The sequence below is a fragment of the Wyeomyia smithii genome, chromosome 1, assembly GCF_029784165.1.
Source record: "Wyeomyia smithii strain HCP4-BCI-WySm-NY-G18 chromosome 1, ASM2978416v1, whole genome shotgun sequence".
In the NCBI taxonomy this organism is placed as follows: domain Eukaryota; kingdom Metazoa; phylum Arthropoda; class Insecta; order Diptera; family Culicidae; genus Wyeomyia; species Wyeomyia smithii.
This window is the reverse complement of record NC_073694.1, coordinates 40258546-40282853: the sequence shown is the minus strand read 5'-3', so window position 1 is coordinate 40282853 and position 24308 is coordinate 40258546. Positions and strand designations below refer to the sequence as shown.

At 40.1% G+C, this 24308-nt stretch overlaps 2 protein-coding genes across 2 annotated transcripts in view; one reads left to right on the top strand and one right to left on the bottom strand.

The window, feature by feature from the left end:
* Positions 1-24308, bottom strand: part of LOC129724073 (uncharacterized) — a 214452-nt gene that overhangs the window by 164313 nt on the left and 25831 nt on the right. The window lies entirely within an intron of this gene.
* Positions 6792-7831, top strand: LOC129724103 (thrombospondin-3a-like). Its single transcript, XM_055678735.1, has 4 exons — positions 6792-6858; positions 6916-7170; positions 7242-7368; positions 7598-7831. The coding sequence occupies exons 2-4, from the start codon at positions 6987-6989 to the stop codon at positions 7725-7727; spliced, it is 441 nt and encodes a 146-aa protein (XP_055534710.1). The 5' UTR covers positions 6792-6858; positions 6916-6986; the 3' UTR covers positions 7728-7831.

The window sequence follows — 24308 nt, the reverse complement described above, 5'->3', positions numbered from 1 at the left end:
CTAAATCACAACAAGAAAATTACGGGTGCGGGCTAGGGTTTGCAATATTCCCGGAAATTGGTTTCCCGGGAAACGGGAATGAAAAATCTTAATTCCCGGGAATGGAAAAAAATTCTTAGTAAAAATGAGATTTCAAACAAAGTTTATTAATAAAAGGTATCAACAAATCGTTTACAATTTCGTTATCAATTCGCATGAAAAACGAATTAAAAAACAAAACTTATTCAAGTTCACATTAGAAATTCCCGAACGATTTTTGTTGAAAATATTTGCAGAAGAGTAGGTTTCAGGGTTTTTATGTCGTCAAACAAACGCTTCAGATCCACTGACAATTTTTCGTTAAACCCAAATAATGTAATTTCTTTCTGTAAAATTTTGCTTAAGTCCGCTGAAAAACCGCTGGTGTTCGATTTCTACAATATTTCTAAATCACCGATTCCATCTGTTGCTACATTTCATTAGAAACTGGAGTTTCCAATACTTTCAGTTTGTTGAAGAATAAGCTGAAAGGCATTAAACAAGGCAAATATTTGCTATATTTGGTACTGCTTTTATTGAGCAAAATATTTTTCGGGCTATTTTATATATGCTATATTATTGCACTGTAATCAATATCAATTATAACTCTGTTTGCTTAAAAAATATCAAAGCCGATTCGCTCATATTTTAGAGAATATATTTGCTATACCCCAACACGATGCGATTTATTATCATAAAATAATCTATGTAACAGTATAGTTTTATTTGGCATAACAACATTACAAACCCATTGGATTTATTTGCCCAATTTGTCTTTGACTGAATAATACAGCAAATGTTTTTGACAAATAATTGAAGCAAATAATTTTATATTTCACGGCCAGCAAATATTTACCGTCATTTCAAGCAAATGTTTGCTCCCTATAATGCCCACTGTAAAGGTGATATGCACTTTGACGACTTAACCCTCTAGTGCCCAAATTAATTTCTAGACGAGCTTCGGTAAAATCACTATGAATCAATATAAACACTTTTTAAGTATTTATTGAAGCTTTTTAGAGGTTTGACTGAAGCCCGCCAAAAGGCGGCATTGGGCACTAGAGGGTAAGTTTCGTGTTTTTACAGTATCTTAAATTTTTTTGCACAATTGTATCGGAAACTATATTAAATCTTACGAAATTTTTTGGAGAACTCAAGAATCCCGGGATCCCGGGATCCCGGGAATCAATATTTTTGTTCCCGGGATCCGGGAATCCCGGGAAAAGGTTATTCCCGGGAAATCGTTCCTGGGATTGCAAACCCTAGTACGGGCCTGAAGCTCAAACTGGAAAATATGAAAAAGAATGTAGCTATTTACTCATTCATGTGAGTTGTGGTGTCCCTACCATTTCAGTAACGCGTCAACAGCTCCCACTCACTTCAACGCAAACGTTATCGTGCGCCTCCTTTCATTGTTGAATCTATGGAGACGCCAAGTACATCGTTCTAGGGATTTAGCATAGGAGGAAATTCGGATCTAGAGCTCGTTAATAACATTGTTTAATACCTCGAACTTGACAAAAAACAGCCAACCACGAAGATGATTGCTTTTTCTGTCTGGTAAAACTTCTTCAAGGATTCCGACCAGGTGTAATCCAAACTTGCAGTCATCGAGCGCTCCACAACGACGCTTATCCGGGGAAGCTAGACTAATTATTAAATTACTGGAGGAAACTGTGAGCACCATTACGCTAACGTCTGGAAGTATGCCAAGCAAAGCCTGACAAAGTCATTTTCAATTGACAATTATCAGGTTATAGTGACGCTTTGACCCATCCATCAAACAGTCCCAAGCCGTGGTGTGGCCTTTGCTGTACGTAAGAGTCATCTCCATTCCACTCGGTCCATGGCTGCAGTTCGCCAGCTCTGCAGTCTGCGTAGGGTCCGCAGGTCGTCTTCCACCTGATCGATCCACCTTGCCCGCTGTGCACCTCTCCGTCTCGTCCGTGAAGGATTGGTTTCAAGAACCATCTTTACCGGGCTGTCGTCTGACATCCTTATAACATGCCCAGCCCACCGCAACCAGCCTATCTTAGCGGTGTGAACGATAGATGGCTCCCCAAGCAGCTCCTGCAGTTCGTGGTTCATTCGCCTTCTCCACACTCCGTTTTCCATCTGCAGTCCACCGAAGATGGTACGCAACACCTTCCACTCGAAGACCGCAAGGGCGCGTTGGTCCTCCACAAGCATAGTCCATGTATCATGCCCGTAGAGGACTACCGGTCTAATCAGCGTCTTGTAGATGGTTAACTTGGTGCGGCGACGAATTCTACTCGATCGGAGCGTCCTCCGGAGACCAACGTATGCACGATTTCCTGCGCCGTTGAATTTCTCTGCTGGTATCGTTGTCGGCAGTTACCAGTGAGCCCAGATACACGAACTCATCAACCACCTCGATTTCATCACCACCAATTTGAACTCGAGGTGGGAGGTTAGCACTGTCCTCTCGTGAACGCGTCTTCGATGCATTGATGACCAGTCCAATCCGTTTGGCTTCAGCCTTTAGTCCGATGTACGTATCCGCCATCTTCACAAAGGTCCGAGCCACAATGTCAGTATCGTCGGCGAAACCAAACAGTTGAACCGACTTTTGGAATATCGTGCCACTCGTGTTAATCCCCGCTCTTCTAATGACTCCTTCCAGGACAATGTTAAACAGTAGGCACGAGAGACCATCACCTTGCCTTAGACCTCTTCGGGTTTCGAAGGAGCTCGAGAGTGCCCCCGAAACTCGAACTACACACATCACTCGATCCATCGTCGCTTTGACCAACCGCGTCAGTTCGTCCGGAAATCCGTAGTCGTGCATAATTTGCCATAGCTTGTCCCGATCGATTGTGTCGTACGCCGATTTAAAATCGATGAACAAATGATGTGTGGGTACGTTATATTCGAGGCATTTCTGCATAACCTGCCGAACCGCGAATATCTGATCCTTGGTGGCGCGGGCACCCATAAATCCCGCCTGGTAGTGCCCCACGAACTGCTTCGCAAATGGTGATAGTCGACGGCAAAGTATTTGGGAGAGTACCTTGTAGGCTGCGTTCAACAGAGTGATTGCCCGGTAATTGCAGCACTCCAGTTTGTCGCCCTTTTTGTAGATGGGACACACAATACCCTCCATCCACTCCTCCGGTGCTCGTTCTTCCTCCCAAACCTTGACAATGACCCAGTGCACGGCTCTAGCCAGTGTTTCTCCACCGTATTTCAATAGCTCGCTGGGAAGTTGGTCCAGTCCAGCAGCTTTATTGTTTGTCAGCCGACCAATCTCCTCCTCCACCTCCAGAAGATCGGGGGCTGGAATTCTGATGTCTTCTGCTCGGGCTCCAAGATCAATTGCCATACCGTCCTCGCGCTCTACTGCATCGCCCTTTAGATGCTCGTCGAAGTGCTGCTTCCACCTTTCGATCACCTCACACTCGTCTGTTAGGAGGTTACCGTCCAAGCTCCTGCACATATCGGCTTGCGGCACGAAGCCTTTGCGGGAGCTGTTCAGCTTCTCGTAGAACTTCCGAGTTTCGTTAGCTTGGTACAGCTCTTCCATCGCTACGCGATCTCGGTCCTCGAGCTGGCGCTTCTTCCTTCGGAGGACTGAGTTTTGGTTGTTCCGTGCCTGTCGGTATCGTTTCACGTTCGCTCTCGTACGGTGTTGCAGCATTCTCGCCCGTGCTACATTCTTCTCCTCGACTAACCGTTTGCATTCGCCGTCAAACCAGTCATTTCTATGTTTCGGAGCCCTTGTACCTAGTAGCGCTACTGCAGTGTTACCTATGGCGGATCGGCTGCTTTTCCAGCCATCTTCAAGGGTAGTTGCGCCAAGCTGCTTTTCCGTAGGTAGCACTGCCTCCAGCTGCTGCGCGTATTCCTGTGCAGCCTCGGCGTCCCGCAGTTGCTCAATATTTGGTCGCGGCGTTCGACTTCGGCGGGTGTTATATGCCGTCGATAGTTTTGATTTGAGCGCATGCACACAGCTACTAGGTAGTGGTCCGAATCTATATTCGCACTTCGGTAGGTGCGAACGTTGATGATGTCGGAGAAAAACCTGCCGTCGATTAAAACGTGGTCGATTTGGTTCTCTGTCTGTTGGTTGGGTGATCTCCAGGTGGATTTGTGGAGACCTTTGCGGGGAAAGAAGGTACTTCGAACTACCATACCACGGGAGGCCGCAAAGTTTACGCACCGATGGCTGTTATCATTAGACACGGCATGCAGGCTATCTGGTCCGATTACCGGTCTGTACATTGCCTCCCGTCCTACCTTAGCATTCAAGTCCCCAATAACGATCTTCACGTCCCGTCGCGGGCAGCTATCGTAGACCTGCTCCAGCTGCGCGTAGAACGCTTCCTTCTCGTCGTCGGGTCTTCCTTCATGTGGGCAGTGCACGTTGATGATGCTGTAGTTGAAGAACCGGCCCTTTATCCTCAACTTGCACATCCTTGCGTTGATCGGCTGCCACCCTATCACGCGTTGGCGCATCTTACCCAGTACTATGAAGCCGGTTCCCAGCTCGCTGGTGGTACCACAACTCTGGTAGAAAGTAGCCGCCCGGTGCCCGCTTTTCCATACCTTCTGTCCTGTCCAACAAAGTTCCTGCAGCGCTACGACTTGTTGCGTGGATGTAGCTCGTCATAAATTATCCTGTCGCATCCTGGAAAGCAAAGCGATTTGCAGTTCCATGTCCCAAGTTTCCAATCGTAGTCCTTATTTCGTTGCCTAGGTCCATGCCGATTGTTCCGATCCGTATTATCTCTTACGTTGTTTGTAACATGTTGTTTTCCGGGGCGGCTCGTTGGGCCTTCCCCAACCCCCTGTCTCGCCGGGGGACCATCGTGTCAGCTCTGTTTAGAGTCCCACGCTGCCACCAGGACGTTGATCAGCCGCTCCTAACATGGAGATCAGACGCTGTTTTGAGCCGCACCATCTTGGTTAACAGACGCTCGAGTTGGCGAAGCATTTCCTCCACCGCCGGAATATGGTTAACGCGCCAATGATCGCGTCGCACCTTCTCACTTAGCTATTGTCGGATGACAACATTGCCCAGGCAACACCAACCAGTTGTATCCATGTTTCAACCGGCAGTCTAGTGTAATCATATGACTCGTGGAGGTGTGAGATTGGAACTTGTGAGGGCCGAAGCTATGTTTGACGCTCCTTTCAGGTTGTCAACTCACCATTTGATGCCCACGCTTTGACCCGTCGCTTTCAATTGAAAAGCTTTTGTATCATTCTCAAGCTCTTCGTGAATCAAATGAAAACTACTCGGATGCTCTTGCTTTGAATTTAATAACTGAAGGGCTAGGAACTGATACAAATGCGTTTCAATTGAAAGAAAAGATTATCTCCGTCACTCTCACATGACGATTCTCGATCGAAAATGACAATGAGCGCTAACGGAGACAGGGAGCTTCCATACAGTACTTCGCAAATGTATGGACGAGGGAGAAAAGAAAACCGTGACGATATGAGACGGAGAACACCAAAACCAGTTTCCCAATCCGAAGTGGTTACGCAGCGCCAGTGATCAACAGCGGAAAAAATTCCTGAATATTGATCGGAATTTGCCTGGCGTATTTAATGGATGCCGACGCGATGCGGCGCTAGTTTCAATTGAGACGCTAAAGGAAATGAAAGAGTCTCTCTCCGTCAATTGAAATAGTCATCAGTTTCATTTGAAACGATCCGATGAACAACAGACGGAAAAAAGAGAAAAAAGTGATTCGATGACAGCAGCCGGAAGGAATCAAGTGAAAATGAAACTGTTCGAATCGAAATGACAGAGCGGAATAGCCTGCAGGATGAGGATAATCTTGCTCTAGGAATACACTACCCAAATCAAGAAGAAATCGATAATTTGATCAGAGATCTCGGTCTTTCTAAAGATAAAGGAGAGCTTTCAACTTCGCGACTCAAACATTGAATGGAAAGTGGTGATAGTAAAAAACTTTCTTCTACAAAGTTACGCAGAAACGACGGGGCTACAACATTGTAGAACATCGCTTAACTCTATCTGCAGAGATAAGAAAGTTAGATGCGGGATTTCATCAAAAATTTGGTTCACCCTTATTTGTGATTAGAGGAAAATTTGCGCTTTAGATCTAAATTTCTCTGAGTTCGGGCCTCAAAACGATGTACGATGCGGCTCTAGATTGTTTAATGAGCTCTCTTTTTACACACCTTTGATGTGCATCAACCTGAACTGATCCGTTGCTGAAATTTGCTAAAATTTTTGTGGTCAGAAAAAAAATCGATTTTATGATGAAATTTTCGTTCCGTCGAGCCCATTACCGCTGTGTTTGATGCCCATTACCACTGTGTTAAGCTTTTCTACCAGCAGAGACTTGAGTACTTGTATCATTATTTGCTGCAGATATGATTCGTTAGAATCTCCACTGAATCACTTGCGAAACAACTCATATACTTGTAACTGGATACTGGAAACCTCTTTGCTATCATATTTCTAATTAAATAAAAACCTCCTTCATTTCATTACATATTTCATTAAAACTCCCCTAGCGATTCGAAATAAATAAGAGTGTGTTTCTATTCACTTAAAAAATTAATAATTAATACGAAGGTTGAAGTTTGGTACACTTGAGAATCGTGCAGTGATACCGGAAAGTAAGGGGTGAGAGTTTGCAGCTACTCGTGCAGTCGTGATTCGCATTCAGAAGTAAAAAAATTAGATAGCTTTTTCGATGTTGATTTGCCATTCAAACAATTTTATTTCGGTAAAAAAAACTAAGCGTGCATCTGCTTATCTTTCGAAAGTTCATGTTACACAGTCTGTTTTTGACTTGAGTGAAAGTGGGATTCAAAACTCGCTTATCTTCGCCTTCGCATGTGATGTAAAAAAAAACGCTCGATGCAGATTATTTAAAACTTTTCTCTGCTCAATAGGTGGAACAGTATTCCAACTTCGGTTTAGCAAGTTGTCATTACTGTGATCGAAGTATTGTTCAGTAACGCTAATGGCTCGCCATTGTACTCTCGTTTTCGTTTGGCTGCTGACGCTGTCGGCAGGGGCGATTTGGACTAAAACCATCCCGTCAGTGTCAGTGTGCTATGGTGACGTTCGGGATTATTACTTCAGGTTGCCACTATTCAGTGAATTGACTTCAGAAAATTCCCCGTTCCCTCCGAATAAATGTCGCCGTAAGTAACGGCTGTTTCCAGCTCTGGGTGTTGTTTTACTTAGACAGCGGTTAATTTTGTTTCGTCGACAGAGGCCTACGATATGTTGGAACAGATCCAGCAGCTACGCGTCGTGATGGATAAGTGCGATCAATGTATGGCCGGTATCAGTGAAGTTCCTCTCGGTGGCACATCCTGCAGGGGTGGATTGTGTTTTGAGTGAGTGTTTTTGAGCGCTTACAAGGTTGCCGAGGAGATGGCTTCCACTAACCGTTGGTAGTGGGTGTGAATCAACGATAATACCACGGAAAGTCAAAGATCTAGTCACAGTAATTGCTTGAAAATCTGAACTGTAGAATCACACACAAATTTGGTTTCTATTCGATAATCAGAGCACCAACAATCAGAAATTCGAAATATTTTTAAGTTGAATTATTTTCGTTTTTAGGGGTTCCTCTTGCACCAAAAACTATCGCTCTGCCAGTGCTGTTTGTGGACCCTGTCCGGTTGGATTTGACGGTAATGGAACCTACTGCACTGAGAGAGTCCACGTTACACCAGCTGCTACTTGTCTCTAATGTTAGAATCAGCCGAGGAAGATTTCAGTTTGACTCACCTGATAAGCTCTCATAGTTACCGAGTAGAAATACATATTTCATTACAAGAATAATTTACATTTAAATCGCATCTGGACTCACATGAACGTATGAATGAAAGCCGCGGAACTCCTCGGCCAGCAAGCCTTAGGTTGACATTTTCCCGTATCGCTACACACATGAAGAGTGGAAAACTTTTTTCAACCCACACCGGTGCTCGTTTACAACGGGCCATAGAAATGTGCTTCAGCTGTATGTTATTTTCCTGTTCTCCGTTCTTTTTCCGAACGCCTACGGAATGAAATAAAATCATGAATGGTGGGAAGCAACCCACTCTGTGTGGCGTGTCGTCTGTTGACAAAATCTCACCATGCGTAAAGAATTTACCTATATTTAAACTGGGTGCCCGGATGGGAGTGATAGCCGGTATAGATGTGGCTTAGCGATCAGACAACAAGCATTGCTAACGGCAATTTAATTTAATGATGTCTGTGAAGCGATAGAGCGACAGAAAGAACACTAATATTTGACCAAAATGGTAAAGCGTAAATATTATGATTTGATGTGCTTTGTGACAGACAGGACTAGAATAAGAGGATGGTAATCCTGGTCGACCGTACAGCGGGGGCTTAATCGTTTTTCTAGTAAAAATGCCATGTGCTGACACAACAAGTGTCGGTATTTGTCGTACCCATCGTTATCATCGTCACTGTTAATACGTGCAGGAACATTTAATTAATTGTTTTTCATAAAAATATGTTGTATACGGTTGTTATGGTAACCTTTTGAGCTATGACAGTTGAAATAAATTATTTCAATGGAAGCTTGCAAGCTCGAAATATACTAATGAGGCTTTCGCTAAGACTCTTGATGATGCAGATAATTTGAGTACGGAAACTCGTTCGACTACATGTGGCGATTTGGAAGGTGTTGGAGTAGAAGGAAACTGCACAGAGATTACACTGGAGTCTGAGGCAACCACAAGAACGTTCTGAGATCTTTGTAGCCCTTGCGGGAATTGACGGTTTTTTTCTGTTACTCCAAACATCACTACGGACGTTTATAATAACATTAAAACTTTAGTCGGAATGCAGGTAGGTTAATGTCGTGCAATTATATCAAAAGCCGGCAACGAAAAAATACACATCATCGACAGTGACGCAATCACAGATAAAAACAGTTCCTTACTTCATCTAGGTGCTTTTCAGTGAATAATTAGACCATTTACCCACAACACAATAACCAAAAACCTTTTCTTTTATTAGTTTCCCGTTATTTTTGTAAATGACAAAAGAACTAATCATTCACTAACATTCATCTAAATCAAGGGAGGAATTGCTCTGTTGACGTAGGTTGACGTAGAACTACACAAAAACTGTTTGTTACATCACTTGCATTCTTGCATTTGATGGAAGCAGATAACAGCTGGTGCAGCACTTTTAGCCACGCAACAGTTTATTATGGTGTTACGTGTTGCATATTGTTGCTATGCGACTGGGAGACAACCAAATTTTGTTTGGTTCTGTGTTGACTGGTGGCCGACATGGGAGTGGAATTCGAAATGCTGCTGTAGAGTCTAATTAACCAACTTTGTTAAGGCATTTCAACAATTTGAATGAAGTGTAATGAATTTTAGAATCGAACTCAGCATTTTTGATTGATTGGATTAATTTTAACTTTGATTGAAATCGGATTAGTTGCATATCTATTGCTTTGTACGCACAGTATTTTCGAACTGTAGTGAACGTTACACCACTGGGGTTCTGTAGCGGATTTGACCAGAGTTTAGAATTGATAAAAATACAACTGATCCACAACCCCTACCAATTTAAAATTTTTCACTTTGACTGGTGTCTTTGTCTTTTTCCATCGAACATACGACGCACACTGTTTCCAAAGCTACAAAAACGTGATTGAAATTTTTTTGACCCAAAAAATTATTTTACAGGCACAATGTCTTTGGTAAAGTTGTTCCATTAATTATTCTCCTTTTTATAGCAGTTGCAATTTTGTGATTAATCCACTTAACAGTGAGAAGCGAATTTTCCTTTTTTATTCTTGCATATAAAAATTCACTTTGTTCGGCAGTTGTTACACATTTTATAAGAAACATCTTTCTTAAAGGTACAATACTTCTTTTTTAATGGACTTTTGTGGAGGTTTCTGCAGATGCCCACTAAAAATAATTTTTTTAATATAACATTTAGTGGTGAAAAATTTTAGAAAATCACTATAAAAAGTTATATTGAAAAAATGATTTAAAGGGGCATTCTAGGGAAAACTTCACAATAGTTCATTTAAATGATCAGATACAAGTATACTGTCTTCGACAAAGTTGTTTCTTACAGAATGTACTTTTCTCAGCAAAGTGGATTTTTGTATGCAAAACTAAGAAAAATAAAACTCATTTCTCACTTTTAGGTAGATAAATCACAAATTTCACACTTCTACCAAATGAAGGATAATGAATAGAACAACTTTATTCAAGCATTATTCAAGCATTATTCAAGTAAAAATCGTCAACAACCAAAAATACATGTGAGATAGAAATAAATTTTCTTCGGAGATATTGTTTATTTTGTTAAAGCAAATAATTTTGTAGAACATTCGAAAATTGTAGAAATTCACTATAAAAAGTTAAATAGCAAAAAAAGATTATTCATAGCAATCTATAGAAAACCCCACAAAAGTCCCTTTAAATAAATAGATAGACGAATGATGTCTACAACTAGGTTGTTTCTTTTATAATTTACTACAACTTTGATGAACAAAGTGGATTTTTATATTCCAAAATGAGAAAAGTAAAACTCGTTTCGCCCTGTTGAATGGATTAATCATAGAATTGTTACTTCTATAATAAGGAGAATAATTAATGGAACCACTTTGCTGAAGACGTACGGCTCTAAAATCAATGTTTTTGTGTCAAAATAATTTCGATCACGTTTTTGCAGCTTTGGAAACAGTGTGCGATGTTTATATCTTTAGAGGTTTTATGTGATTAATTATGAGAACAGTACAAAAATTACAGAAAAAAGTTTATCCTCTCTCGGATGGATATTACGGTTGAAGTGTTTTACAGAGTGCTAGTGTGTATTCAGCAACTTTCTCTAATGTAAACGATGCGTCTAGCCGTCATTTTGTGCTGTTGAAGTTTTAGTGCTCGAATTTGCAGTTTCATATTCAAAATTACTCAAAAAGCACAAATTTCGATCAACATCCGAAATTTGATTGCTAAACATCACATAATGGGCAAAAGGGTCAACTGGTAAGGTTTAAGTCGATGCAAAGACGATGGCGAGAAGGTAATACAGCCCAAGTTGGTCACACGAGGTACTAAAACTATGTAAGCCAAAAAGGTGTGAATACTTTTTTGCATTATTTTTAAACATTTTTCAACATCCTGTCTCGAATTCAAACTAAGGCTTTGTTTTCGCATTAAAAATAATAAACTGAACAACAATCAACCGCGTTTTTTCTGATGTTTTTATGGAAGAAATCTATCCTCGTTTTACTGAATATTAATAAACTGAACAATAATTTACTGTGTTCTAGTTTTCTGGTGTTTTTTTTTTAAATTTAAGTGAAAGACACCGAGACAGGGAAAACTTTTTTTGTATACTGTACATCTTCGATATTGGAGATGGTTTTCTCTTACCAGGTAAACATGAACGAGAATAACAGCAAATGGATATCGGTCATTCCATACGAAGTGACCACGAAAAGCACTAACTTGGACACGACCATCACAGATTTTGCTCAAAGTTAGGAGAATTATTCATCTACTGTCACTTTAGAAAAACCTCAAATTTGGTGTCGATTGGAATACCCCCCGCTCTGTGGGACCCCTTTGTTTATTGCAATGTCACGCATTTTTTGTTCAAAATCTCTTTTTTCTTTTTCTCACAATTCATAGATGTAAGATGTCCGAAAAACACTGATAGATGGTTCTTGAAGGAAATAAACCAAGGAATCCAGGAAAAATATAAGTTTTGACCGTAAGTGTTGCCAGATAAATTATTTTTGTATTTGAAAACTAAATTTACATTTTTTGGCAAATGCAGCCATTTTTATTTTAAATTTGATAATGTTATCGTGTTCCTAGGAAAATTTCACATAAGAAACAACTATCATCCTGAGGTTATATGAGCCAATCTCGAGATATAACATTTTTTCGAAAAAAGTTCTAAACTTCGTAATTATTTTATTTTATAATTTATAGACGTGAGACAATCAAAAAACAGTGATAGGTAAAGTTTGAGGAAAATAAACCAAGGAATCCAGACAAAAATATTATTTTTGACCGGAAGTGTTGCCAGATAGATACTTTTTGTATTTTAAAACTGAGTTTGCATTTTTCGGCAAATGCAGCTAATTTTATTTCAAATTTGATGGTTTCGTCGTATTTCTTGGAAAATTTTACGTAAGAAACATTTATCACCCCGTGGTAATATGAGCCAATCTCGAGATATAGCAAGCAAAGCAAAGCCTTGGTGCTACATTCCGTATTGGAACTCGACCTTCTGTTTATTATACACAGACTTCGCAGCCAACTATTGAGTGTTCAGGACAATTGCGGGGCTAGCGCTACGATCCTACTGACACTAACACAGTCTCTCCCGAGCCGAGACTCGAACCTACGACGACTGGCTTGTTAGGCCAGCATCGTACCTCGAGACCAGCTGGGAGATGTAGCATTTTTACGAAAATAGTTTTGAATTTCGTAAATAATTTTTCGTAAAAATGTTATATCTCAAGATTGGCTCATATTACCACGAAGTGGTAAGTGCTTCCTACGTAAAATTTTCCGAGAAACACAATGAAACCATCAAATTTAAAATAAAATTAGCTGCATAGGCCGACAAATGCAAATTTAATTTTAAAATACAAAAATAATCCATCTGGCAACACTTCTGGGCAAAAACAATATTTTTTCTGGATTCCTTGGTTTATTTTCCTCAAAATTCACCTATCACTATTTTTCGGGTGTCTTACGTCTTTTTTTCGTTACTTTTTTCGTAAAAATGTTATATCTCGAGATTGGCTCATATTACCTCGGGATTATAGTTGTTTTTCATGTGAAATTTTTCAAGGAACACGATGAAGTTATCAAATTCAAAATAAAAATGGCTGCATTTGCCGAAAAATGTAAATTTAGTTTTCAAATACAAAAATAATTTATCTGGCTACACTTCCGGTCAAAACTTATATTTTTTCTAGATTCCTTGGTTTATTTTCTTCAAAAATCACCTATCAGTATTTTTCGCAAATCTTACGTCTATGAATTGTAAGAAAAAGAAAAAAAGAGATTTTTGACAAAAATTGTGGGACTTTGCAATAAAGAGGGGGTCCTGGAGAGCGGGTGGTATTCCAATCGACACCAAAATTGGGATTTTTCCAAAGAGACCGTAGATGAATAATTCCCCCAACTTTGAACAAAATCTGTGAGGGTCGTGTCCAAGTGGCATGTACACTTCGTATGGAATGACCCATATTGAAAAAAAAAAAAAAACATCAATTGGGAAAGCAGCGGTTAACCAATCACGAGCTCGTTTTCTGTTTCCAATGTTTATTATAGACAAATATTTAAAAAATTCCAACTGTTTTTAAGAGTCTTTCCCTGTTTTTTATGTTTTGTTTAGAACCTTATTCTTGTTGTCAACCTTTTTGCGCTGACCGCCGACCGATTGATTTCTCACATACGCAACACTATAAGAAGCGATAAGCAATTTCTCCTTTTCGTGACGGATGGAAGCAAGTAGAAACAGATTCTGCGCATTCTCAGCCACTAAACAACTTATAACTCTGTTGCGTGTTGCATATTGCACTTGTGCGACTGGGGAACAAAATTGTACTCGGACGGACGCAAAAAACAGGAGATGCCGCACTCTCAGCCACGCGCTCTTTTACATATTGATCTTAATTACGATATTTGTTTAAACCGAAAACAGAAACTTATACAGCCTTGTGTAGAGGTGGGCAATCTGCTCTCGAACTGATCTAAAAAGCTGGTTCTTCAAAGTGAATGAGTGATCTATCGCTCTTTTCTAAAGACTGATCCTCTGAGTCTATAAAGATGCAGGCGATCCACAGGCGAGCTGATCACAATAATCAGTTCTTTAAAAGAACGAAATCTTTTTATCGCTCTCAAAAGAAATGGCTCTTCATGAGCGAATTGCCTGCGAGCTGATCAAAAGAGTTTATCGGAAGAACCAGTTTTTCTGAAAGCGATCAAAAGATTTCGCTCTTTCAAAGAGCTAATAGCGAGTTTCTTTATTCCACTGCCCACCTGACCTGGCAGCACATCCGAGGCGCACTGTAAAATTTGTCTGTTTTATCCTGCCACCGCATGCGCTTTGTTCGTAACAACTATCCGACATCTCCTTCTTACAGGCTTCGTAATTCGCAATGTCATTTCTTTATTCTTGAATAGATTCTCACTGACCCAGCGGAACAAGAAAACTCGCTATAACTCTTTTGATCAGCCCGCCTGCGCCGCGGATCGCTTGCATGTATATTATCTATATAGATTCAAAAGATCAGTGAACCAGTTCTTTCGCTCTTTTCGTTCCACATTTGCTATTAATTCGTGTGCGTACTTGGCGTCAGTCAGCCCCTGTGCAAGTTTGTTTTTGCTTGCTCTCACGGTTGGTGGATGGGTTATGCATAGCAGATCAGATAGCCAGTGGGAGCTGGTTGCTGGGCGGCTGTTGCAGTTTCTAGCGAGGGTTTGCGCTCGGTAGAATGGGTGTAAAGCTTTCACATGGCTCTTTGTTGCGGTGTCTGATGATAAACTATACTGATCGAAAAAAAAGTAGAACGAAAAGAGTTAGTGAGCGGTGAAAAAAAACTGGTTCACCTTAGTGAGCGGGACCGTTTTTATCAGCTCACTGTAGTAATCAATTGTTCCCACCTCTAGAAGAGTGCATTTCCTGTTAGTTCGCTGTAATATTCTGATGCCCGTGCTAGGGAAATCTGCGTTTCGACAAGATTTGACAAATTTCGATAAGGGGTCGGCCGTTCACTTTCTACATGGACAACTTAGGGGTTTAGAGAGTACGCAAATGTCCACGCTGGTCCACGGTAGGATGGAGGGGTGATAGTCATGTTCACGTAAACACGATATTGACGTAGAATTACGTCTCACGGTAACATAGTTTCCAACGGATGAGCAAGTCGTTTATATGAACCGGCGAACGCAAATGAAGCACGATTTTTCGAGCACCCTAAAATGATCGTTCGTCCGAAACTGAAGTTTACCGGAACATCACGATTCTCGTGTATATGATATACATTCTGATTTCAATCTATGTCAATGTATTCGCAGTACAACTGTTGCGTTATGCATTTCACACATTTATTGTGCAATTTCAGTGCAAAATTTATGTGAATCGAGAAGACATCTTGATTGTACAATACTTGAACTTTTGCGTGTATATAACGGCACACTAATAAAGGCACTTTTTAGCGCCTCAAAATTATTCAATTGGGGTAGTTACTATTTTTCTGCTGCTGATGTACAATCAACTAAGTAAAGATCACTTCCTATTTTTTAATCGTGTTTTATGCAACGATAAAAAATTCCTATAACTAATACATGAGACTTAGAAACATAGAAATTCAGAAAGTGTGGTTAACTTACGTTTAGTATTTAGATCTATCCAATTTTTGTATATAGGTTATAGTTATTATTTTATAGGTTACAATCTAGGGTAAGAATTTTATTAGGCAATTAGAATTAATATTCAGTAACAAAATAGATTTAGGATTAGCATTTACCTAGCAGTATTAATAACATATGTTGAAAATCATTTGGCTGTATAATACCTCGCACGATTTATTGTATTATAATTTAATAACTTTTACGCACTGCATGTGCAAATTGCTCAACCACTCTTAGATCGCTCTTTTTCCTTCTTCTGACACTATTGACGTTTTTGCCTTGGATGGGTTGCCAGAAATATCATCCTGTTCAGTATGTGAGGCGCGTCGACCAGGGGGTCGTCACATCTGCCACTCGCCAAAACGTTGATAATAGTAGTAAAAATAGTTTTTTTTTAGAAAATTTGATTATTCCAAAGCAGAATTCAATAAAACGCTGTTTTACAACATCAAGTAAATGTTTCAGGGTGCTAAGCAGTGCCTTTGGTGTTGTTACAATAGTGGCATTCGGCAATTTTTCTTGTCATTTCAAACTGCCATTTGCATATGACGCGAGATGAATCTTGCTTTCTTTAAACCTAATCATCAAACGATCAAACGATTTCTAATTTACATGGTTAAAATATGATCGCATTTAGTGAAAAACAATTCTATTTCAAGGACTTCTAGCGCCACTTTTTTGTGGATGATAGTAATTTATACTTGGCAGGAGTGATGAACTTCTATCTAGTATTAATTGTCTATCCCCAGCCGAGACTCGAACCTACGGCCAATAGCTTGTTAGGGCAGCATCGTACCTCGAGACCAGCTGGGAGGGGATACTTCTATCTAGTGTATTTCGTAATAACTTTGGCTTCAGTTGCAGACCCAGATTGCTTTGCTTTCTCTCCTGGAAATGGAAAAGTCTGAGCACGGCTACTTTGCCACTTGTCTTCGGTGCCATCTTTATGCTTTTCAACGTTAGTACACTGCCTATAATCGCACATCAGTCCCACCTTAATTTTAATCATGTTGAGAAAACACCGCGTAAAGCTTTTTTTCTTGCTTAAGTTATTTCAGTTGTTGAGCGTGGTTTATTCCCATATTTTCAACATAATGTAATAAGATAGAGATTTACCATAACTTCCCTATAAAAACGACAAGAACGCAAGTGGGATTGGTATGCGATTATAAGCAGTACGTAACAGTTGACGAAAAACTTAAGAAATTCGCGTACAACATTCATCTGTATACATACAAACAGTGTGCAGCACAGTGCGTCCTCTTTTTCAAATTTCTTCATTCTATCTTCAACGCCGCGCCACCTAGGGAACATACTTAAATGACGTATCATTTTTTTCATGATTTTCAAACCCTCCCCTTCCCCCTCGTAGCATTTGGTAACAAAACTTTAACTCCCCCTGAAAAAACGTAGCATTCGATGAACTCCCCCCCCCCTACGGTTCTAAGAAAAACGTACAAAAATACAACTGGTAACATATATACAAAAAAAAAAATTACTTGAAAAAATCACCACGTCTAATTAAATTTGTTTATCACTCATACACTTGGGCGTCGTACACAAATTACGTAACGCATGAAGGGGGGAAGGTGGGTTGAGTCTGCGTTACTTATTGTTTCGTAGAGGGGTGGGGGGGGGTGCTTCGAAGGGTTTGTGTTTTGGTACGAAAAGGAAAGAAGTTATAGATGTATAGATGATAATACTTCGCGTGATCCATGTTTGTAGAAACTCCGGAAAATGTTCCGGAATTCGCAAAAAAACTAATCCATGCACTTACCAGCTTCAAAAAGAAACGAGTATCTTGTAATTTTCACTATTAAAAGCCACAAAGAAACGACGATTTTTATTTTCAAAACAGATCGTGTGTTTGGAAATCCAAGCGATTGTTTACGTATCAGAGCTTTCAGAAGATTTCAAAATGCCACAGATAAAAAGATTTTGACAGCTCTCGCTGCAAAACTTTGCGCAATATTCTAGTGTATTTTAGTATACATTTTCCCTGTAAAAATTTGGTCTTTTAAAATAAATACTACGTCGGTTACAAACCAACGCCCCTCCCATTGTCACAATTTGTCACAAACGATGATTCCCCCTTGAATGCTACGTCATTTAAGTATGGTCCCCTACTTGTTGCATTAGTCATTTTCGTGGGTATTTAACATGGGTTTTTTCATCATACGGGTAGTTAGCCAGTCAGATCTGCGGATTCTTCCGTAGACTTCCGGATTTGTTTCACTTCTACGTATATATAATATATCCGTAAAAATCCGTAGAATGTACGGATTTACTTGAAGTAGCTCTGGCATCTCTGACAGGTAGGCAGATTTGTTCATCGTCACATCGCAATTCCATTCAATTAAGTTTTTATTCTTTTATGGGGTTGCTGGCTATCATAGTGATTTTACCGAAGCCCGTTCAGAAATTAACTTGGGCACCAGAGGGTTAAAAGTCCGTTGACATCGAACGGCTTTGATTCTACTAAGATTTGAACCCATGACCACCCGCTTGTCAGAGCGGACTCTGTAACTTTGCGGCTACGTTGGTTAATATGGTCAATGTCCTCGTCCACGAGAGGAAGGGGTCTAAAATGACGATTTTCGTGTTCATGTTCATGGTAGATGAACCCTAGTACAATAGTTCACATAAACACATTACGACGCATTTTGGCGGATGCGTAGAAAACATTCCAATCGATTGCTGCAAGAACGAAGGCAATCCGTTGGAAATTAGCCGTTCTGGTTTTGATTTTTCACACCCCTGCTGCAGCGATAAAAATACAGTGCCACCCACGTGTCAAATAAACTTAATTATACCTGTATTAACTCGTTAGAATTACAAGCCCAGTTCTGTAGTTGCTGGGAAAACTATCTCCTATCCATCGATAACAATCTGAACCTCATTATCCGCTAGCATTGCTATGGGCTAAGGGATCAGGGCGAAAGCCTTCCATTCGTTCTAGATACTGGGACAATTCCAGCTCGTAGTTACCACATCAGGACATGTTGCGTCGTATCAGATTCACGCATTTGCGAAAAGGACCGTTGAAGCAAATGGAAGAGAAAAGCTCGTTGGCCAAATTGGATTCGATCTCGTTTATCGGGCTTTGGTCATGTCACGTCACATTACTTGCTGCAACGTATGATGCTGGTCGGATCCGAGCATCGGACCAGTGGTTTTCAGGCCAGAGGCATGTGCTCGTGCAAGCACAAAATCGATAGTCCGGTTGTTTGAACCTTCGATTGAGTGCGATGCATTTCGATAGTTGTCTAGACAACTGAGCTAACTAATTGGGCTCACTTTACCGAGCATTAATTGGAAGCTGCCGGGATTCATTTGGTTCAGTGGGGTATTAGTAGAGAGTATTTCTTTCTGCATCACTTCGATGTGATATTTCTGCGGTGCATTTCTAGTACCACATTATAGTCTAAAATAAACGAAAATATAATCGTAACTTTGTTATGCTCGCATCAATCAACGGCGCACAAATCCTATTATCTACCATTCTATTCGAAAATCATGCATAGGTTATTGTGCGAATGCAGCCTCCCTTTGATATAGAGACCATCGAGAGACATATACACGCATTCGTCCGATTCAAGTTATGCGATTAACAATGACTTGGTTTCACAGTTCTCTGAGAAATGCCATTAGAGCAGTGACATTAGCGACTGCCCCAGATTGTGGCGTAACAGTCGTGAAAAGTTATGTTTTATTTTTCGAAAATTGTTTGGTGATTGAATTCCTAATCCTACGTTCCTACCCTTGCGAACACTGTGCATTTAAATTCGCTGTGAAATCTAGATTATTAACACTACGGGAATGAAATTTTCGCCCCAAACTATTTCTGGTATTTGAGTGCTGTAGTTGAGGAATTTATATTTGCAATCAGGTTGCTGACTCGTACCTAACAACGTGAACAATTGCATCGACATGAAAAGGATTTCTAGTTTTAGCGTTGGAAAACTGAACCAGAGGAAAGAATTAATACATCCAACGATAGTAGTAACCCTTTCAACATCGACATAACTTTTGCTCTTGTTTTGACGTTCGTCGTTCTATCTTGTTTTTATTACGACAGCCAAACATTCACACCTAGGAACATGTCGAAAACAAGATGGAAGTGGTTTTTTTTGTGACTGTATAGTTAAACTTACTAACACAAAATTTTCCACTGAACGCTTCCCAGCAGACAACTGTCACCATTTTAAAACCAAAAAATGGCCTCTACCGCAAGGAAACGCACAAATTTGCGAAATGCAATTTACTGCATGCAAATTACCGCCAGTTGCAGCAGTCCTCGTGCCATTTAGGGGGTAGCAAACATTTTAAGCAGATTTTCTGGTACTAGCAGCAGAAGGGCACTTCTTTCAGGACGAGTAGATAGTGCCTACACCAACCGCAAGCACTATGCATACACAACATTGTTCTACAAGTGGAAGCGTCAACCATGGTGGAGCAAAAAACAACCATTCAGAATCACACCAGGTCGCACGCTCCCTCCACCATCCCTCCTGTTCCCCATTACTACGCCGCAAAGCTGGTGATGAAGTGATATTAAGTCCCTAGGTGGCGGCAACGTCGGAGTGGCCATCCTGGTTGTGTTCTGTTCATTTTAATAGTTCAAGTGCCCACATTCCTGTCCTCTGAAGCTTGAGTGACAGACAGACTAGCTTCTCGGCAGTGGCTCTGCTCTGTCCCGGTGGAGTCAGGTTCATTAATTTTAATTACTTGAACCGTGTACAGCACATACCGACACTTTTGGTCACACAAAGCCATGGTAAGGCACACACACCCACCCACAGATCGGAAACCGTTAGAGCTGTTAGCTGTCGGTATCTTGGTCGCATCTCCCAAAGGATTGCAGGCTTTGCACTGTCTGCCGTGACCGCCACACGGTCGGTCGGTCGACACCCATTGGGCTCTAAGCGGCTTGACTGTATGCCATTGGTTATTAATTGTTGTCAGCCGATTGAAGCATGTGTCACGGTGTACGCCCGATACTGATCGATGGGATATTGCCCTGAATGACGAAAGGTTAATGTATTCTAGCAAAGCCTTCGAGGAGAGTATAAAGCGATTTGTTTGGTAAAGTTGTTTTGTTTTACGATGTTGTGTTAATACTCAACAGATCCGGTACTTTTTGCTGTTGCTTACAAGAATACTGATGAACTCTCTTCCGAGAATCTAAATAAAATATTTCTCAAGCTAATATTTAACATCATCGTTGAAACTACTTTTCTCACTCTTATATATTGGCGCAACACGGTAAAACAGTACATGGTTGTTCATGTGGACACCGGCGTAAAATCGTTAACAACTCCTAGGGGAGAAAATCTGTGGAGTGAAAATAAGCAATTTAGTAGAGTTTAGAAGGCAACGAGTTTGGTAGTTTGGTAACATGTAGTAATACTTAGTTTGATTAAATCGAATAATTTACGATAGTTCATAAAGCATTCCCGAAAAGTGTTAGCGTACGTGAGAAAGCCGCTGGAGAAACCATAAAAGGTTCCTTTCTTGTTCGGACTAATACAAGTATTACAGGAACGAAAATGGAAAAAATGGCTTACACTGTGAGTACTAGTTAGTATAAGTAGAATGTTTTGAGTATACCAGAAGTTTGTTTTGTTTTGCGTTTATCATGTAATGCATTTTTTAGCATAAAAAGCCGAAACAGAAAATGATCCCAGAATCGCTAAAAAGTGCACCTGAGAGCCAGAAAAAGTCGACATAGAAAATGTTCCCATATATAGTTCAGAAACGGCGAAAAGTGCTTCTGAAGGCCAGAAAACGCCAAAATAGAAAATGATCCCAAATTGAGCTCAGAATTGCCAAAAAGTGCTTCTAAAGGCCAGATTAAGCCAAAATAATAAATGATCCCAAATTGAGCTTCTGAAGTCCAGAAAAAAAACCCAAGATAGAAAATGATCCCAATTTGAACTCAGACTCGCCGAAAAGTGCTTCCAAAAACCAGAAAAGGCCGGAAAATAAAATGATCCCAAATTGAGCTCAGAATTGCCGAAAAGTAATATACTTTTGATGTCCTGATAAAGCCAAAATAATAATTAATCCCAAATTGAGCCCAGAATCACCGAAAAAGCTAAAATAAAAAATGATCCCAAATTGAGCTCAAAATCGCCGAAAAGTGCTTCTGAAGGCCAGAAAAAGCCGAAATAGAAAATGATCCCAAATTAAGCTAAGCATTGTCGAAAAGGCCTTCTAAAGGTCAAAAAATGTCAAAATGTGATCTCATATCGAGCTTAGAATCGCCGAAAAGTGCTTCTGACAGCCAGAGAAAGCCAAAATAAAAAAGTGATCCCACATTTAGCTCATGATTGCAGAAAAGGCCTTCATAAGGTAAAAAAAGCTAATATAGAAAATGATCCAAAATTAAGCTCAGCATTGCCGAAAAGGATTTCTAAAGGTCAGAAATAGCCAAAATAGAAAATGATCCTAAATTGAGCTCAGAATCGCCGAAAAGTGCTCCTAAAGGCCAGAAAAGGCCGAAATAGTAAATGATCCCAAATTTAGCTCAGAATCGCCGAAAAGTGCTCCTAAAGGCCAGAAAAGGCCGAAATAGTAAATGATCCCAAATTTAGCTCAGAATCGCCGAAAACTACTTTTAATGACCAGAAAAGCTGGTAAGAATTGCCGAAAAGGCCTTCTCAAGGTCAGAAAAAAGCCAAAATAGAAAATGATCCCAGACTGATCTGAGCATTGCCAAAAAGGCCTTCTAAAGGTCAAAGAACGTCAAAATAGAAAAGAATCTCATATCGAGCTCAGAATCGCCGAAAAATGCTTCTAAAGGCCAGAAAAAGCCAAAATAGAAAAATGATCTCAAATTTGGCTCATAATTGCTAAAAAGGCCTTCTTAGGGTCAGAAAAAGCTAAAATAGAAAATGATCCCAAATTGAGCTCAGCATTGCCGAAAAGGCTTTCTGAGGGTCAGAAATGACCAAAATAGAAAATGATCCCGAATTGAGCTCAGAATCGCCGAAAAGTGCTCCTAAAGGCCAGAGAAGGCCGAAATAGAAAATGATCCCAAGTTGAGCTCAGAATCGCCGAAAAGTGCTTTTAAAGGCCAGAAAAAGCCAAAATAGGAATTGATCCCAAATTGAGCTCAGAACTATCGGAAAGAGATTCTAATAGCCAGAAAAGGCCAAAATAAAAAATAAATCCTTTAATCGCTGAAAAATGCTTCTAAAAGCCAGAATGGGCTGTAATTGAAATGATCCCAAATATAGCTCAGAATCACCGAAAAGTGCTTCTGAAGGCCAGAAAAGGCCGAAATAGAAAATGATCCCAAATTTAGCTCATAGATGCTGAAAAGGCCTTCTTAAGGTCAGAAAAAAGGCTTTCTAAAGACCAGAAACGGGAGAATAGAAAATGATCCCAAATTTAGCTCAGAATTGCCGAAAAGTGCTCCTAAAGGCCAGAAAAGGCCGGAAAAGAAAATAATCCCAAATTTAGCTCATAATTGCAGAAATGGCCTTCTTAAGGTCAGAAAAAGCTAATATAGAAAATGATCCGAAATTGAGCTCAGCATTGCCAAAAAGGCTTTCTAGAAGTCAGAAATAGCCAAAATAGCCAAAATAGAAAATGATCCCAAACTGAGCTCAGAATTGCCAAAAGGCTTTCTCAAGGTCAGAAAAAAGCCAAAATAGAAAATGATCCCAGACTGAGCTCAGCATTGCCAAAAAGGCCTTTTAAAGGTAAAATAATGTCAAAATAGAAAAGGATCTCATATCGAGCTCAGAATAGCCGAAAAGTGCTTCTAGAGGCCAGTAAAAGCCAAAATAGAAAAATGATCTCAAATTTGGCTCATAATTGCTAAAAAGGCCTTCTAAGGGCCAGAAAAAAGCTAAAATAGAAAATGATCCCAATCCCAGAAAAGGCCAAAATAGAAAATGATCCCAAATTGAGCTCAGAATTGTCGGAAAGAGCTTCTAAAGGCCAGAAAAGGCCAAAATAAAAAATGATCCCTTATTGAGCTCAGAATCGCTAAAAAATGCTTTTAAAAGCCAGAACAGGCTGAAATAGAAAATGATCCCAAATATAGCTCAGAATCAACAAAAAGTGCTTCTGAAGGCCAGAAAAGACTAAAATAAAAAAATTATCAAAAATTGAGCTCAGAATTGCTGAAAAGTGCTTCTAAACTCCGAGAAGGCCGAAATAGAAAATGATCCCAGATTGAGCTCAGCATCACCGGAAAGTGCTTCTAAAGACCAGAAAAGGCCGAAATAAAAAATGATCTCAAATTGAGCTCAGAATCAACGGAAAGTGCTTCTAAAGGCCAGAAAAGGCTGAAATAGAAAATAAGCTCAAATTGAGTTAAAAATCGCCGAAAAGTGCTTTAAAGGCCAGAAAAAGCCAAAATAGAAAAATGATCCCAAATTTGGCCCATAATTGCTGAAAAGGCCTTCTTAAGGTCAGAAAAAAGCTAAAATAGAAAATGATCCCTAATTGAGCTCAACATTGCCGAAAAGGCTTTCTGTAGGTCAGAAATGACCAAAATATAAAATGATTCCAAATTGAGAACAGAATCGCCGAAAAGTGCTTCCTAAGGCCAGAAAAAGCCAAAACAGGAAATGATCCCAAATTGAGCTCAGTATTGCCAAAAAAAATCTTTTTGGGACCAGAAAAAAACCGAAATAAAAAATGATCTGAAGTTGGGCTCAGAATTGTCGAAAAGAGCTCCTAAAGGCCAGAAAAGGCCAACATAAAAAATGATCCCTTATTGAGCTCAGAATCGCTGAAAAATGCTTCTAAAAGCCAGAATAGGCTGAAATAGAAAATGTTTTCAAATATAACTCAGAATCACCGAAAAATGCTTCTGAAGGCCAAAAAAGGCCAAAATATGAAATGATCCCAAATTGAGCTCAGAGTCACCGGAAAGTGCTTTAAAG